Raw genomic sequence first — 17540 nt, 5'->3', positions numbered from 1 at the left:
CCTATGAGAGGTTATTGATCCCCCCCCCCCCACTCCCCTTGGCAGTAGTATACTGCATGATGTTGGTGCGAAGAAGAGTTTTGCCTGACCATTGCCTTTTCCAAACTTAAATGATCGGGCTGTTGTTAGCATTATAGGAGTGCTGTTGTAGGTGCAACTTTCCGAGTTTTCCCTACGAAAACACTTGGGTATGGGGGAGGGGGCAAAGTGGAAATGTTATAAATAAATCAGCCTCCCTAGAGAGTCATGTCTTTTGTGGTAACATTAAACAATGGACCCTCACACTTGCAAAGTCATTCACATCCAGTGTGAGGGTATGACAGATAGGTGGGGGGGGGGGCAGGTGAGACACACACAAAATGTTCTGCTCAGTATCCCCAGGGGAGACACACCCAAAATGTTCTGCTCAGTATGTGCTGTAGACATGCTGACGGAGTTAGTGTGAAGGCTGGTTGCATGTGAGATAGTTGTCACAACATCAAATGATGTAGCATCACAGGCAATTGGGTTCATCTAATAATTTTAAATTATTTTATGCTAGAGAGCACCTTGACAAGATTTCAGTCAATAAAAATGTCAAGAATGTGGATTTTTATCCATCTGTCAATAATAGTTAATGAAATAAACAACCAAATGCCATTATCAATTGAGACTTGAGTTTATTGAAATCACCAAGTACAGTCCTCTTGTTGCAATGTCACCAGATTAAAGTATTGCCTTTATTCACCACAAATATGCTTTGATATCACTTGAATAACAAAACAAATCACTGCTTTTTTCCAGCAACTAGATCGTAAGTAGAAATAAGCAAGCACAAAGCACACATACTAATTTACATATGAAACACAACCAGCTATGGTATTTCCAAGACACATTTGGCATAGCAAGGTACTGTCAACCAGAATGAAAACATTTCATGGTTCCTGCTGCTGCTCATTGATTAACAGGGAACACTCCAATTATGTAATTATGAAGAAAGATCAATAATTGCCTTACAAAGCCACACCTCCTCATAAATACACGCGTTATCAATTGTAACACACATCACCATGTGTAAGCTACCTATCAATAACACACTCACTTTTGATGGGACTGTGACTTATGGTTGTCTACTGTAGGTTTAACCCTGTGACCTCATTAATATTCATGATATGAGCACCAAAATCAATATTTTTATCAACAAATTATGGACCACCCACCCACCCACCAAATATAGCATTGATCAATCATAGCCCTTGTTGAGTTATCGTGCATAAAAACTTAAGTGTCACACACATACACATATACACACACACACACACACCGACCTGATTACAAAGGTTCCTTTGCTTTCAGCAAGGAACCAAAACTACAAAATGCCGTACACAAAATGCACATAAATTTAAGTTAACTGTTGTTTTTGATCCAGGCACAATGCAACATGATATGTCTTGTTAATTAAACAAAGAGGTAATTGCATACTACCTTGACAGCAAGGAAATTTTAATTGACTGAAAAGACTGACTGAAACCACAGAATGCTTAACATACAATGGGTGGGTTCATTTACTGCAATGTTCAGAAAATAACATAATATGAACCCTGCTGAAGGATAACTATTTCATGCCACAAAAAATACCTTTTCACAGTGAAAAGAACCTTTTTAGACTAAATAGATCTGTCAATAAAGGAACAGAACATATATCACCTGTGATTTGCAAAGGGCATATTTCTATAGCGTTTTAATGTTGAGAATTGTTATTTATTTTAACATTGTTTACTAATTATTAGTCACTAGTATAAAATTCTTCTTGATTAACTGTATGATTAGGTGGCAGAAATATGATAATTATGATAGCAACTTGAGAAAAAATTCCTACAAACCTTTTCTGCCACACCCCCTTTTTTTTATCATCACTGAACAACCATTCTAATTGTTATTCTGCTTGCATACAGTGCTTTCTCAATTGACTTGAATTGTGATCAGTCATAGTTATTTGGATCATTTGCTTGATCCTATGAAGTTTTACAGTACCTAAATGAGTAAACATCTAAGAATGTCTGCAAAGGTAAAATACTAACTGTATCCAGGGACAGTATTTAACTTATCACAATATGAGGTTCAACTGCATTATACCATACTGCAGCTTTAAACAACTACATACACATAAACCTGCAAAACCAAGAAATATGCCTCCTCCCAACCCATTGCCTTTTCAGGTATGCACAGTATGCCTTCATTATTAGCAATCATGGCTGGTGAAAGACATAAAAATTGATAAAACTAGTAGAACATATAATTTTCAGTTATGTCCAGCCAAATCAGTCTCTATGTGATTACTGTCATTTCTTTCTGCTACTACTGCACTCATGAACCTTTCTCTATGAGGCTTCTTATGCCCTTCAGCATGTCTCTTGACATAAATAGAATGAAAAGATAAAAAGTTTCAACACAATATGCATGAAAATATGAGTGTGATGTCTTGTATTTTGTGTAGAGTATTTGCCAGTTTTGCCCACTTTTGGCAAAAGTTTTGCAAACTGCCATAGGTGAAATTATTGAATTTCTTCTCATTCAATGTCTGAAAATTTTGCCAACAGATGATTGAACGAACACCGGCTCAGTGACTAAACTGAGAGGATGAACATTTCTAGTTGCCAGAGGAATGCTTGTGGTTGCAATTGTGACATTGCAGAGGAAATTGCATCCAACTTTCACAAAAATCCATCACAAAAAGGGTTTCCAGAGCACTTAAACAACCATAGATAAATGTAATACCACACTCAAGTTGTGAAATTGTAACCCTAAATTTATATAGCTTTTTTAATACTACTGATAAGTTACCAGGTGCTGTAAACTGGTCATATACCAAAATATTGATTGCTTTGCAAACCCTGAAACTGGCATGTTGTATGATATGCTGCAGATTTCCTGTAAACAAGGCTCTACTTGATTCATAAATAAGTACTCGACCACATCGTGTGTCAACCTGAAAGAAATAGACATAATTTTTATAGAATTCCTAAATACAAACTGTAAATGATGACTCCTAGGCTGCTAGCACAGATACATGTATGGTGAACAAACTTACCACCTTGATCTATTACATGTTAATACGAGTAGGAAGCTAATTGTATTTTGCCAATTTTGAGCTGTCTACATAAACTTAATAGTTCAATCTTTTGTCAAGCAATCCCACTTGCTCAAACACAAGACTGCACGGTTTAAAGTTGGTAAAGGATGGCTAAGCCAAAGGCTGTCATACAGTCCCAGTGCTATGAGGGGCTTTCACACCACCCATTCAGTAGTTACTTCAAAAAGGTACTATAGAAAGATGAATAACAGATGGATAACAGCTAGATAGATTGACAGAGTGAAGATTCTGAGTCACAAGAGTTCAAGTGGCATAGCTTGTTCGAGCTAAAAGTAACATTCCAATATGGGGGAGTCTTTCGAATATCCAGTTGCTCAGACTTACACCAGTATTTTACATACACTGTGCTTGATCTCCATTAACCAGGTGCCACTCCATTAAATATGGAATAACAACATTTTGCTCCAGAGTCTCCGTTCATACAATACCATGATGGCAACTTCCATAGACCAGTCATGGAACCATGCAAAATATTTTGTGTCTTTGAGTGCAGCTTAACTTTCCTTTCCAATGTTTTTTGGTTGTGCTTCTATACTGCTAGCACTATCTTTTTTATCAGCATGTTAACGATCATTGACATCTTCTGCCAGGGTGTGTTGTCAGTAAACCATCTTTTGAAATCAAGGCCAGACTGTATAGTCATGCTTTTGAATGACATATCAAGTTCTCTTGGATCTCATGCTGATCACCTGTCACAATTTTATTAAAATAGCTCAACACCTTGTCCAAACAAGGATCTCAATCACTGCAGTTTACAAAGTCATTACAAACTGAGGGCTTCCAATTTCATCCACAAAAGTCCACGAAATACGTACAGTATAGCCTAGTGCTGAAGAACATGTGGAGTACTTGGTAATAATATTATATTTTTCAAAATTGCAGACAATACGCTGCACATTGTTATACAGTGTACAAAGGACAAACAATGGGGCATTAGACATATTGTGAATCGCCATTGGGAAAGCACGACACCCCTCCCCTTGGATCCACCAGTACAAAGCTAAGTATTGATCCTAGGCCCTAGGGTACTAATAATTATTAAAATACCAGAGTGAATTGCCGTGCATGACACTGGCAGTACAGTTTGCAGGCCTAAGTAAGGCTAACACAGTTACATTCCTAAAATACAGTTACGCCTAGTAGTAGTAGGCTAGTACTAGTAGTAACTACAGTAGTTAATACTATGCCTACTACTACTAGTTATAGGTAGGCTATATCGAAATTCGGACTTCTCCATCACTTCCAAAGCGCCCGAATCGACCGCTCGCCATTTCTCTATTTCTATGCTCCTTCACCTTGACTATACACGCTTGAAGCACTGATCTGTACAGATCAGTGGCTTGAAGTCGGGCTGGAAGTCGCCATTCTTCTCGTATACGCTTTGCACTTTGTTTACATCTATGGGCGCAGACATCTTGATTTGGGGTGCTTGACAGCGATTGGCTGAAACCCCAAACCTTCTTTAAGATATATTTTGATTGGTGCTAACATACTGTGACACCGTCACCCTCTTACCCCGTGATTCAGCATACCCCATTTGAGGGGGGGGGGGGTGCGGGGTCTAATAATAATAATATAAGAATTTGTAAAGCGCTTTTATACAGTTAAAAAAAGTGCTCAGAAGCACTGCAGGAGCAAAGTACCCAAAATGGACACAACAGTAATTATCAAACAAATGGATACGTATTCATGAATAAGAACGTCTTGAGTTCTTTCTGGAAAGTTGACACATGCTGGATTGTTTTCAGATGTAAGGGGAGACTGTTCCAGAGCTGTGGAGCTGATCTAGCAAAGCAACGTTCCCCATAGATGGAAGTGCGAACAGTAGGAACGTATAGCATATGTTGTACGCTTGAACGAGAGCACCCTGCTAGGTCTGTATTCTTGGAGAAGCTCTTGTAGGTAAACTGGGGCTAAACCAATTTTATAATTCCTTCTGTCCGCAATTCTAAGCCAGTGAAGCTCTTTAAGAATTGGTGTTATATGTTGGTGTTTTTTACTTTTTCTAGCAGCACAGTTCTGAACACGTTGAAGCTTATTAAGAAGATGTTTAGGTAATCCACTGAGAGCATTGCAATAGTCAAGATGTGACAGAACACACGACAGCACCCAAAGTGGCAGTTGTTTTGGAATTATCGAAATGTTCCTAATGTTGTGGAATGCTCTCTGGCATACTTTAACAATATGGACGGACGTCAGCACTTAAAGAAGAATCAAACACAACTCCCAAGTTGCGAGCTTGCTGACTTGGTTCGATTACACATTCTCCGATCTCAAACGATGGAATAAACAACTTGGCTTGAGTTGATTTTGAACAGATGACCAACAGTTCTGTCCTCTCACTATTCAGTTTAAGAAAATTTAAAGTGTACATTGTGACAACCCCTGGATTCTGACTAGTTTGTGGTGTTCCTCACTACATTATGCATGTATGTAGTGTTTCATATATTATCTATAACTAAATTATATCAGCACGTTATTTTAAACATTCTATATATACAGACTAAAGAAACATACAAAACAAAAATGTCTATTAAAAATTCTAACTTACAATTTATTTCACACCATGCCATCTGGAAAATAATGAAAAAAACATGGACTTTATCAAAATTTCTTACTGAACACACACATTCTTTGGTAACACAAAAAAGAAAATGTCAAAATCAGGGTGATACACTGAATAAAAAAAAAAAATATAAAAAAAATAAAAAACATACTTTTGCAATCTTAGCGATCCTACTTGCTTACATTTGGGAATGGAACAACTTAATACACTAAAACAATAGTTGACAAATATGCACCAACCTCCCCCACCCCCCACCCCCACTTCCATCCCTATGTACTCCATTGCCAGGCGCGTAGCCAGGAATTTGCCAAGGGAGGGGCGAAACTGTAGGCAAACTATCAGAGCCGTAGAAATGGCATTGCAAACTATCTAAGCATAGCGCCACCATGAGTTGGCGCGAAGCGTACCATGAGTTGGCGCGAAGCGTACAAGAACATTTTGGCTGAAAATGCCTCCCAGATTGCTGGAATTGGCACTTCCCAGGCCTTGTTAGTTGCATCTTAGCATTTTCTCTTTTGAAAATACTAGCGATATCATAAAAACCTTAAAAAAAATATGCTCAAGGGGGGCGGCTGCCCCCTTCGCCACCCCCCCCCCTGGCTACGCCTGTCCACCTCCCCTACCACCCCGGGAATATCAAGGTTAATTTTCATGTCAAGGTGAGATAATTATAAGGTAGTAAACCCCTTCGAAAACTGCAACCAGCAGTCAATAGAATTTTTGGCCGACCACCAAGGAACTTCCATGGAACTTCCAAGGAAACTTCCATGAGGACCAAGCCAACAGACAGCCTACCCATTAGAATCAATGCTTAGAATAAATAGAAAGCTAGCTTGGCCAAAAAGAGTTGATGTTAATGAGACCATAAGTTACTTGATCTCCTTCGGCAGGCTCTGGAAACTGATGTAAGGCTTCGATTAGAAATTAATTAATCCCTTTTGGTTATAAAAGTGATTCAATTGATATGACTTTGCTAACTAGGGTTAAACATTATAAAACTGATCCACGAACAATAACATCATATGCATGCATATATGTGTGTGTATATATGTGTATATTATGGCACCTTGAATTCTCCTTACCCAGGTCAAACACATTCCCGTTTTTTCGAAGAATCAATTCCAGTCACCGCAGTTGCGCAGTACGTGTTAGTCTGGAATATATATATACTGGTCATGGTTTCATTACGGTAATAAATACACCAGCGCTCATTTTCGTCGAAAGACAAATTTGCCAAGCTATTCGCTGATATATCGGTAAGATTTATAAATTTGTTATAGTTGCATGTATTGTTAATTAAACTATCACTTTCTTTATTGCCAATGCTTCCATACTGTGTAGCCTCTGTGTATATAGACTACAGTTAAAGTTCTTTCTCGATGGAGCGCCTTGTAACTTATAGAAATATCGTATCATGCCCAAAGCGTTATAATGGCTTTGTTTACTTGGCGGTTGACTGTCTCTGCTTTTAGCAACTCTGATCCAATATATGCATATAGCTATATAAGACACAAATTTTGTTAATGGGGGGGGGGGGGAGAAAAGGGCTAGAGTGATATTTTTAGATCAATTAGTATCTCAAAACTTTCTGCATACAAATTAGGCCTGTGACGTTTTGAGTTATCGTGTCTACGACCTTTTTTAGACATTGACGTAAAATTAAATGAATTTAATCCTGACCATGAAATTTTAGAGTTACCGTGCAAGTTTATAAGCCAATGTCACATACAGGCACCAAAACTAGTCTAGTCATTACAACGCACAATCGCAGAACCTCAAACGGCAACACCAAAAGCCTTATAAAGCGCGTTATGTTGCTGTGTGAATCAATAAGGGACTGGGTGGTGCTTCCATAATGAAATCTAAAAAAGTTCAAAATAACCAGGCGCGTTTCCAGGGGGGCCTTGGGGGCGCGCCCCCCTGGTAAGAAAAAGAGGAGAGAAAAAAGAGAAGAAAAAAAGGAAAAAATAGGGAGAAAAAAGAGGAGGAAGGAGAGGAAGGAAGGGAAAAGAAGAAAGAAGAAAGAGAGAAAAGGGAGAAAAGGAGGGAGTAGAAGATAAACGCCAAGACACCGGGAAGAGAAGAGGAACAGTCATAAATACAGCGCTGATCACTACTATATACACATGGTAGCCAGTGACGAATCGAGGATTACGGGGGGGGGGGGGGTGTGCGCCTCACCCTTCCCCTTACACCGACCAACTCCATTTTTGACGTTTCCATTTTCCTCTCTCACTAATGTAGATATCTATATATATATATACCGGTACTACATATGATAACGAGTGTGTGTGTATGGACGCCTTAAATTGTACAATTGTGCTATGAAACCAACTGTGGCTGGTCTCGAACTCGACCGAGTCGTCGGGGAACATGACGAACTCATCACTTCTTGAGATTGTTCCCATCTGCATGAAAACGCGCGCCCACAAACATACGCCCACCCCTCTAATCGCTTCCCGATGAGTTACGAAAATTAATTAATGACCTTCGCCCGTAGTACCAAGACCTTGACAAAATCCGACAACACACCGCTTCATCGATAACAAGTGATCGGGTTGTGTTTTAGTGACGTCTAGAGGTCGTGCAATGACCTACATGGAGTATGACCACTTCCGACTTGCAATTTCCCAAGATCAGGCCCCGAAAAATCCAAGAAATCCCAAGGGCACTGTACTGTATGGATATCTAGCAATATCCGTAGCGCCGATAGGGATGAAAATCCCAAGATCTTCCCTTAACTGAAGGCAGATAGAGAATCGAAGCCTTCAGTGTGTAATGAACTTGAAACTGTGCGTCTTTCGAAATGAAAAGAATTTGGGTCAAAGTAGCGTAACTCCTATGGGCTCAGACCGTGCTAACCAGGTGGCCCCGACCAAAAGGGGGCTCCGGCTATACTGATGCACAGAAAAATGGTATACCTTTTTGGATAGGGAGGGCCGGCTTTACTGGGAAAGAATAACTCATGCAAAGACTGAACAAGACAATATACATATTTTCACGTGATACGGAATACACACATCATGATCATGGGCTCATTGGGTATTAATGTCTGTGTCGAGCTAGTTATGTTATTTATTATTATAATCGAAAACGAAGTATATTATTTAAAACCCGATTCCAGCCTAAGTTGTTCTGAGTACAACATCGGGACATATGATTTTTTGAAAAATTCTAAACCAATAACCCACCACCCAACAGACTTGAAACTGCGTTCATTTGAAAAGAAGGCAGGGCTTGCATATAAATATAATATAAAAGGTAAGAATAAAGATGCCTTCGGTGTATCTGGTAAGTAAAAAAGCACGGGAAATTAGACTTAGATGAAGACAAAGTTTCAGCCGAAATTAGGTTTATGCTAAGGTTTGATTACTGTATTTGTACAGTTGTCTCCATTATACTCCATACAGTAGGAGGGGGGGGGGGGCACTTGCCCACTCCCCCTGGAAAATCACAAATTCAAAAAAAAAAGTTAAGCATTTGACATTTCAATGATTTCCCCCAACCGACAGTTCTCTAGTTATGTTCATTGCATACGGCCCATAATGCATTACTGAAATTAATGAAAGTCGCAATCCTAAGACATGAGATCTCAAAATAACCGATGTGTAAATGCAACTTGAACGGAAATGTCTTTTTCGACGTTCTAGGAGTATTTTCGTGCGCTCCGCGCCAACCGATGGTGGCGCTCCGCTTAGATAGTATCAAGTAGTGTGTTACACATTTATGACCTACTGACCCCCCCCCCCCCCTCGTAAACATTTCTGAGGACGCCCTTGCTTAGACCTCCTGATAGGGGCCCCTTTGGGCCAGGAGCCCGCCAGGCTCATCATTACCCCCGGGTGGAGCATTACACAATAAACAGATAATAGTTACTTATTTCTAATCACCTACAAAAAGCAATGATCCACAGGAGATGCGGTGAGGTCGAACATGATGTGTGACTGGTGACATCTTCAAAAAGGTTATGGATGGAAAAAAAAATATTGGGAAATTCTTGGTTTTCAGGCAGAAGTGTACATCTGGTTGGTCATTTCAAGCCCGAGAAGTGCCATTTCCGGTTATCTGGGGGGTATCAAAACCAGAAATTATCTTGTACGCTGCGCGCCAACCGATGGTGGCGCTCCGCTTAGATAGTAATTCGCCCCCCCCCCGGGTTAAAAAATCCTGGATACGCCCCTGATTACCACTGACATAATCATGATGAACACCCTTGCTAGCTTGGTAAATTTGGAACTATTTAATTATTCGTCCGCCTTGTCAGGTGACTGCACGTGATGTATCTTCACATGTCAATCATCACCAAAATCGGAATTTGGAATATGTTAATGAGCTATATCGATGATATGTCGATTTAAATAAGTATATGTCAATTTGAGTTGCTAGAAACTGGTATAAGTCCAAGGAAATTGACTTCTACCGAATTAATTCGACATATCATCGATTTAAACTCTATAGATGTCGATTTAAATTGACATATACCGATTTATTTTACATATCATCGTTTGAAATTGGTATATGTCGATTTAAATATGACGATTTAAACTGGTATAAGTCGAATTAAATTGGTATATGTCGATTTAAATTGACATATACCGATTTAATTCGACATATCATCGATTTAAACTGGTATATGTCGATTTAAATTGACATATACCGATTTAATTCGACATATCATCGATTTAAACTGGTATATGTCGATTTAAATTGACATATACCGATTTATTTTACTTATCATCGATTTAAATTGTATATGTCGATTTAAATCGATGATATGTCGAATTAAACTGGTATATGTCGATTTAGATCGATTATATGAAGAATTAAACTGATATATGTCGATTTAAATCGGTAGAAGTCAATTTAAGCTGCTGGAAACTAGTATAAGTCGAAGGAAATTGGTACATGTCGATTTAAATCGGTATAAGTCGATTCCCCACAATTTGAGACTGATTGCCCGCCATAGTGCTGTACTATTTTGGTAGGTTCTACTGCATACACCACTGCGCATAAACGTAAACAGTATATACTGTATTCAAATTTCACACCAATCCGTTTTACTTTATTCATTACACGTTAACCCAGATTCAAATTTCTTACAAACATTTCAAATGGATGAGCGAACGATCTTGCTAGTCACTGTTTTACTGCTGATGTCGTATTTGAGGCTAATCCAACATCGAAGGCATTTAATATTAGGTCTTAACACCTAGGAAGGTATATGCGTAGGCTAATGTAACGTCATTATATGCTAGGCCATACGTAAGGGTTCTAGCCTTTTAGTAACTGCCGTATAGCAACCGAGTCCAAAATCATCCGTTTCGAAGTAATCATAAATTACCGTGTTTTGGCCTCTTCAAAAACCTGTGAGTTTGGAATTATAGTTTATTAGATTTAAGTGGACTGTCATTCAGTTTGTTCTAGTCTCACGAACTTAACGGTGACAGTTTTATGCAGTGTTGGTCGAATCGGTGCGAAGAAAAATAAAATGTGTTTACGTATAGCGTCGTTAGGTAGTGTTTCTGTTAAGAAAGGCCCGGCCTGAAGTTGAACAAACACAACGTAGGTATACCTCACGCCTACTGCACGTTCAAAAATACCCGCCAAATTACAACTGGATAGAGCGGATATTATAACTTAGTCGGAAATCTCAGGTCACCATAAGTCCGCGACCGTTCACATTACATTTATTAAGAAACCACGACAGAAGGATTATTCTTAAAGACGCACGCGGACTTGAAGTACGAGTATGCGAGCGTCCACACAAATTTACATACACACGTATGCAAACACACATACACACAAACACACATACAAACACGCACACACGCGCGCACGCACGCACGCACCCGCATGCACTCAAACCGATGGAAGCATCGTACTTCTATGACATCGTGCAATAGCACCAACATAATATTGGGTTAAAATTATCACAAATTCATTTCTATGCAGAACATCTTTTTTTATTCAAAATGGTATCTTAAATGATTTGATTTAATATATGTTTATTGATATTTCCTTATTATTTTCAGTTAACTAACATTTTGAAAACTCTTGCTTTATTTACTAACTCTTAATTTGCCTTTAATCGCTTTTATGGAATTTATCTATCTTACGTTTTATTCTCTCTTATTAAACATAATTGTATTTTATGCTATTTATACTGGAATGATGGAACGGAAACTGAAACTATAACTAGATCTAACAGCTAGGACATGTTCTTTTGAATTTCTGAGTGCTATTAAAAAAAGGTTCGACCCACACCCTCTATCCACTCTTGTTCAAACATATATTTATTGGCTGCCATCATATACAAATTGAAATGATAAAACTCCCATTAATTTATCATGCACAACCAACCTGAACATTCTGCAGCTTGCTTGCATTCTGTGTGCATTGAAACCTTAGATTTTTTTTAGCAAACTTGTCTAACATTCTGTCCAGATGTTGATCAAGGAAAGAAAAGAATGTAGTTTCACAGGTTTACATTAGCAAGACTTGAGAAATCAGCAGAAAGCTGTACAAATAGAAAAATCTTATATTACTACCAAGTATTATTCTCAGTATTGTTACCGGGATTTTAAGAGTTGCGCCAGCGACGGGATACAACATCTTAAAAATTGTTTGCGTCCGCTCAGAAAAAAAACTTGCGTCCCCATACCACGTTCCTCCATGAAAACACGCCACTTTAAATTACCTCTATACAGGAACGCACAATACTTAGTTATAATGACCCCTGACAAAAACATTGGCTTGTGCGCAACGGATATCCTATAGTGATAGGTTTATAATGTGCATATTGAAAATCATAAATGCAAATTATACAACTCATGCCTATGGAAGCGTGGGGACATTAATATTATATGTATTATCTTAGATTACAAATAAATTCATGTGTTTGCACTGAAACCCTTTACAAGGTGTACTTACTATATAAAGAGAAGTGCAACTCATAGCAAGAATATTTTGACATAATGTGGTAGCCCATATACATGCAATACAGACACAACTCTTTAAATGTACATTAATATTCACACAGATTGAAACAGATTGAAACAGGAAGGTGCCAACTGCATTATCAGTACGCAGCTGACGGTACGGTGCCAGCATTATTTTAATATATGCCAGCATTAATTTGAATTTATGTCCACATCAATTCAATTTTATGTAGACATAAAAAAGTCCTGCCTCCTGATATGTCGTCATAATTTCTGAATTTTGTCCACTGTGGCCAACAATACACGTTGTGATATTTGAGAGTGCACACACATGAGAGCCTATACTACAAACTTTGCTATCTCTACACGGGACAGCAACGTTACAATTAGTTGCATTGAGACCCTCGGTATAATGCGCTGTATAAATAAGTTATTTAAACAAAATACGTTGTGCTTATTGAGCACGATAAATGCAAAAAATGCTTGCAGACAATGGTAGGGACTATTAGCCAAAAAAATCACAGTAAATCTGGAAACGCATCATTGACTGCTTTCAGCATGAAACTTCTTTGTAACGGGAGTGTTTTTAACCTTCTACTTTGCGGTTGATTGTTATCATTTATTTGTTTTGAAACAAATTCAATCATCTATACAAAGGATTGGAAGAAATGTTGGTTCCTTTGAGAAGTTGCTTTTTTTAAAAGAAAGAAAGAAAGATATTATTCCAAAAAGTACGAAAATATGTTATTGGAAACCTGCTCAAATACCGAATCCTGTGTCGTTGTACTCTTGTTTACACAATTTACACGTTGACACTGAGGGGTTATTATCTACGACGTCATTCCACCGCAAGCCTTTTGCTATACCTGTATCGAACAATGGCAGTTCTCTTTGGTGATGATATTTGGTCTTAGTCGTGACATGCTAACCGACTAGAAATCATTTGTGAACCTTAAGACCGGATGTCGAAAGAGATCATTTGAACAGACTCTGTTAAATGAAATGGAAATAAACGACCAAGGCAAATGAATATATAAAGATATATATGTAAAATCTTGGACACCAAATGGCTACACATTGACCTTCTATAGTTCACAGAACCGTAAAATATCTTTGCTATTCTAAAAACAGCCTAGAACATTCAATAATTGAACAGCTTGTTAATTACTGCGTCAAAAACTATACTTTTTCATCTTTACCATGTTATTATTTATTATAATTTCTGTCTGTTCTGTTCGCAGATTAAATAAAATGCTGACGTACATTATTCTCCTCTGCATATCGGCTTCAGTCCCTGGTAAGTTACTATACAATAGGATATCGGCCTAAGCGTCAGTTTTCAATGGTAGTCTCTGATCGATCAAGCAATCAATCAATCAATCAATAATTTATATAGTGCCTAATATCCAAAGTCATGCAATGTTCAGTGGCGCTAAGAGTACACAAAATGCTCTTGGGTACAGACAAGTCTTAAGTTCTCTGTTAAAAGTCTTCACAATATATATGGGGCTGTTTTATCGTCAGTAGGAAGTTTGTCCCAAAGTTCAGGAGCTGCAACTGATCACAATTCGTGTCAATTTAGTTGGATAATTGGTTCCCCATATTGTACTATATGAAATGTTGTTGAGAGTATACATACTGTATATTCTTTGTTTTAATTGGGGGGGTGGGGGGTGGGGCGTTATTGGCTGCACATTAAAGGTCGGTTACATATAAGAGCCACACTCTTGGGAATCAATACAAAATATGAAAAAAATGGACAGTGAAGGAAGGACTATATACAGTCAGAATATTTTGGCCTGTTGATATTTGCTTTGTTGAACCAAATAACCAAGATCTTTTTTTGGTGGTGGTAAGAGTGGTAGCCCTTGTAGAAATGCTTCTTCAAGAAAGTTGGACATTAATGGCCATTATTTGGATTTGTAACATATTTGGAGGTAAAACTGATGATATTAATCATGTTTACTGAAATGCTTTTGAAATATTCCCAATAGCATGCTGGAGTATAATTATGCAGGGTTTTAATATTTGTATAAAAAAAAATCAACAGATCTTGGGGAATATATATTCCTATAATAATCATGTTAATTGGTTGAATTGAAGATGAAACAATTTTCACCATGTCTCGGTAATAAAAACTACAGTATGAAATGTCTCTCCGAAAGGGAACGGGGGCGGTAGTGGAGAACTCATCATGTATAGGCTCCGGATGTGTGACCTGATGAATTTCACTTTGGCTTCGGCTTTGAGTACAACGTTTCTGTATGCTGCCGTTTTGGACGAATCTAAACGTAATAGTAATAACCAACTTTGCGAATCGCTTTATATTCATTACCGACTTTGCAATCCGCGGTCCACCTCACAAGCTAGTTTTTCCTTTCGGGAAACTAAAAAGGGAAGCGGTGATCAAAATTATTATTATTTTTATTATTATTACTATTTTTTTTTGTTGGCAGTTCAGGGACTTGAATGCTATATTTGGATAAAGAAAGAGTGTACCGCACACAATCCAAGCTACACTAACAATTGTACCCAGATAGCTTTCAACAACCTGCAACCGACAACTCAAAAATGTCACCCAACACAGGACAAATGTGTTTTGATTGCATCGAAATTCTCATGTGAGTATATATTTTTTTACCCAAACGGAATGAAGCAGAAGTGGACTATAGAGTTTTGATTGTAGGTCTACAAATTACACCCCTTCCTATTTTCTGCAAACCCCATGGAAGAAACTGCAAAGAGAGAAGCACCTTTCATCAAGCGGATAGGCTCTCTGGTCCATGGTATAACGACTACCGTAATGCATTAATGGTAGCCTCGGCATTGGGGGCGGGGGGGGGGGGGCGGTGGCAAGCATTTCCCCCAAAAATATCTGTCAGGCCCTCCCCCTCCCCCAAAAAACGGTCAGAAAATATTTTCTTTATATTTAGAAATAGGTCATGCCAGCCGCCCTCCCTCCCTCCCCCCCCCCCGCTAGAAAAATATTGGGTACCCCTTAAAAAGAAGTCTAGCTATACTCCCATGGTTGGTGCATAGGTTACAACACAGATAAGCTAAATCATATAGGCTATATCATAGGCTACAAATATATAAGCATTGTACAAAGAATTCTACATTCTGTCTACTACCATTCTCTTACCTTACTTTTCTTACTGTAAATCTGTCCGGCAACCTGCTATATCCTTCCCGACTGCAGAAACATCAGGTTTTTTTCATAACAAAGAGTTACTCTCTTATATATATCACAGTAATCCACGTTCCGTTAAAACTCAAAATCCTCAATATTTATGATAAAGTTATTCGTCAAACTGCAACCGTTCCTTTCCAAACGTTAGACCATGCACAACCACAACTCAGCCTTGCTGTAAATCGTTTGGATTCCATTCAGCGTTGTATCTGTTTCAAAGGTCCTAAGATCTGGAAGAAGGCTCTTTGGAGTGACCATCTTAAGTCTGTACATACCATTGCTAAGCTCATAACTTGTTACAATGCTCTTTTGCTAACGTTTCTTGTCTTTCAACCAGTCTTATTGTTCTAGTTCATTGTGGTCAGGTTCGTAGTGATCGGGTGCATGGTGGGGTTGGGGGGGGGGTCCTTTCATTTGTAAGTGTGTCATTTTATAAGCTTCAGCGTCTGTTGACTGCGTGATTGTATAATGTTGATAGCATTCATTCTTGAAGAGCCTGCATCCCCGTTAATCTCATTCATATACTTCATAAGCCTCTGTTAACCGACGGTTACCCTTTTTCTCTCCAGTTCAAGACGATTATTCGGTGCGATACATGGTCACCTCCTGTGGCACTGGCTTTCTCAGCGGCTGCAACGATCTTGATGAATTGAAAGCTATCAACCCATCCTTAGCTCATGTTGATAACTTCCAAGGTCCCGGATTTAACTACGAGAGCCTTAACACGTGCGTTTGTCCGTCAGACTACTGTGTCACTTTCGATCAACTCAGCGAATTTGAAGAACGACTGTTCGGCACTGAGACCATCGTAGATCCTCGGAATGGATCTGATCCTCGGAAAGGATCTGATCCTCGGGATGGAGCTGATCCTCGGGATGGATCTGATCCTCGGCATAAAGCTTATCCTCGGAATAAAGCTGATCCTCGGAATAAAGCTGATCCTCGGAATAAAGCTGATCCTCTGAATGGAGCTAATTCTCAGTTTCGGCCGTTTGTCAGTACAACTTTCGCTGGCCTTGTGATTTTATTCTACCTGCGATTCATGGATTAAATTTTAAATACATGTAATTCTTTATATATATGTATATATATATATATATATATATTTTGATTTTTCTGCAACCAAACCTCTACTCAGAGTTTCATGCTTACTAGCAATCGTCAGGAGGTGTACTAAAAAGATATCTCTCTGTCATCTTAGTTTTGACTTTATTTTGGGGATGTTTTGGTTGATGTCTGCAGCTTGCGAGGATTTCTTTTGTTTTGTTCAAGAGATTAGGGCTAGAATGATCTATTATCGCTAGTTTCTCGGCCTGGCATAAATTACAAGAACCTGAGCTCTGTCGTGTTCTACTTGGAACATTTTATACATACATCTATATACATCTATATATATATATATATATATATATATATATATATATATATGTATGTATATATCTATATATATATCTATATCTATGTATATATATGTATATATATATATATGTATATATATGTATATATATGTATGTATGTATATATCTATATATATATATATATATATATATATATATGTATGTATATATCTATATATATATCTATATCTATGTATATATATGTATATAAATATATGTATATATATGTATATATATGTATGTATGTATATATCTATATATATATCTATATCTATATATATATATATATATATATATATACATATACATATACATA

General features: G+C 38.0%; 1 protein-coding gene across 1 annotated transcript; it reads left to right on the top strand.

The window, feature by feature from the left end:
- The first annotated feature begins 6850 nt into the window (after positions 1-6850).
- LOC139974148 (uncharacterized) lies at positions 6851-16941 on the top strand. Its single transcript, XM_071981092.1, has 4 exons — positions 6851-6955; positions 13879-13934; positions 15094-15258; positions 16397-16941. Exons 2-4 carry the CDS (start codon positions 13889-13891, stop codon positions 16876-16878), a joined length of 693 nt encoding a protein of 230 aa, XP_071837193.1. The 5' UTR covers positions 6851-6955; positions 13879-13888; the 3' UTR covers positions 16879-16941.
- The last annotated feature ends 599 nt before the right edge of the window (positions 16942-17540 follow it).

The sequence above is a fragment of the Apostichopus japonicus genome, chromosome 9 (assembly GCF_037975245.1).
Source record: "Apostichopus japonicus isolate 1M-3 chromosome 9, ASM3797524v1, whole genome shotgun sequence".
Lineage (NCBI taxonomy): Eukaryota > Metazoa > Echinodermata > Holothuroidea > Aspidochirotida > Stichopodidae > Apostichopus > Apostichopus japonicus.
The sequence above is the reverse complement of the archived record's forward strand: the minus strand, read 5'-3'. Positions and strand labels throughout refer to the sequence as shown.

Excerpts from the sequence above, each read along its gene's own strand:
- LOC139974148 (XM_071981092.1), top strand. The coding sequence starts at position 13,889 with ATGCTGACGTACATTATTCTCCTCTGCATATCGGCTTCAGTCCCTG. Across the intron at positions 13,935-15,093 it reads CATATCGGCTTCAGTCCCTG|TTCAGGGACTTGAATGCTAT; the intron begins GTAAGTTACTAT and ends TTTTGTTGGCAG. Across the intron at positions 15,259-16,396 it reads GATTGCATCGAAATTCTCAT|TTCAAGACGATTATTCGGTG; the intron begins GTGAGTATATAT and ends TTTTCTCTCCAG.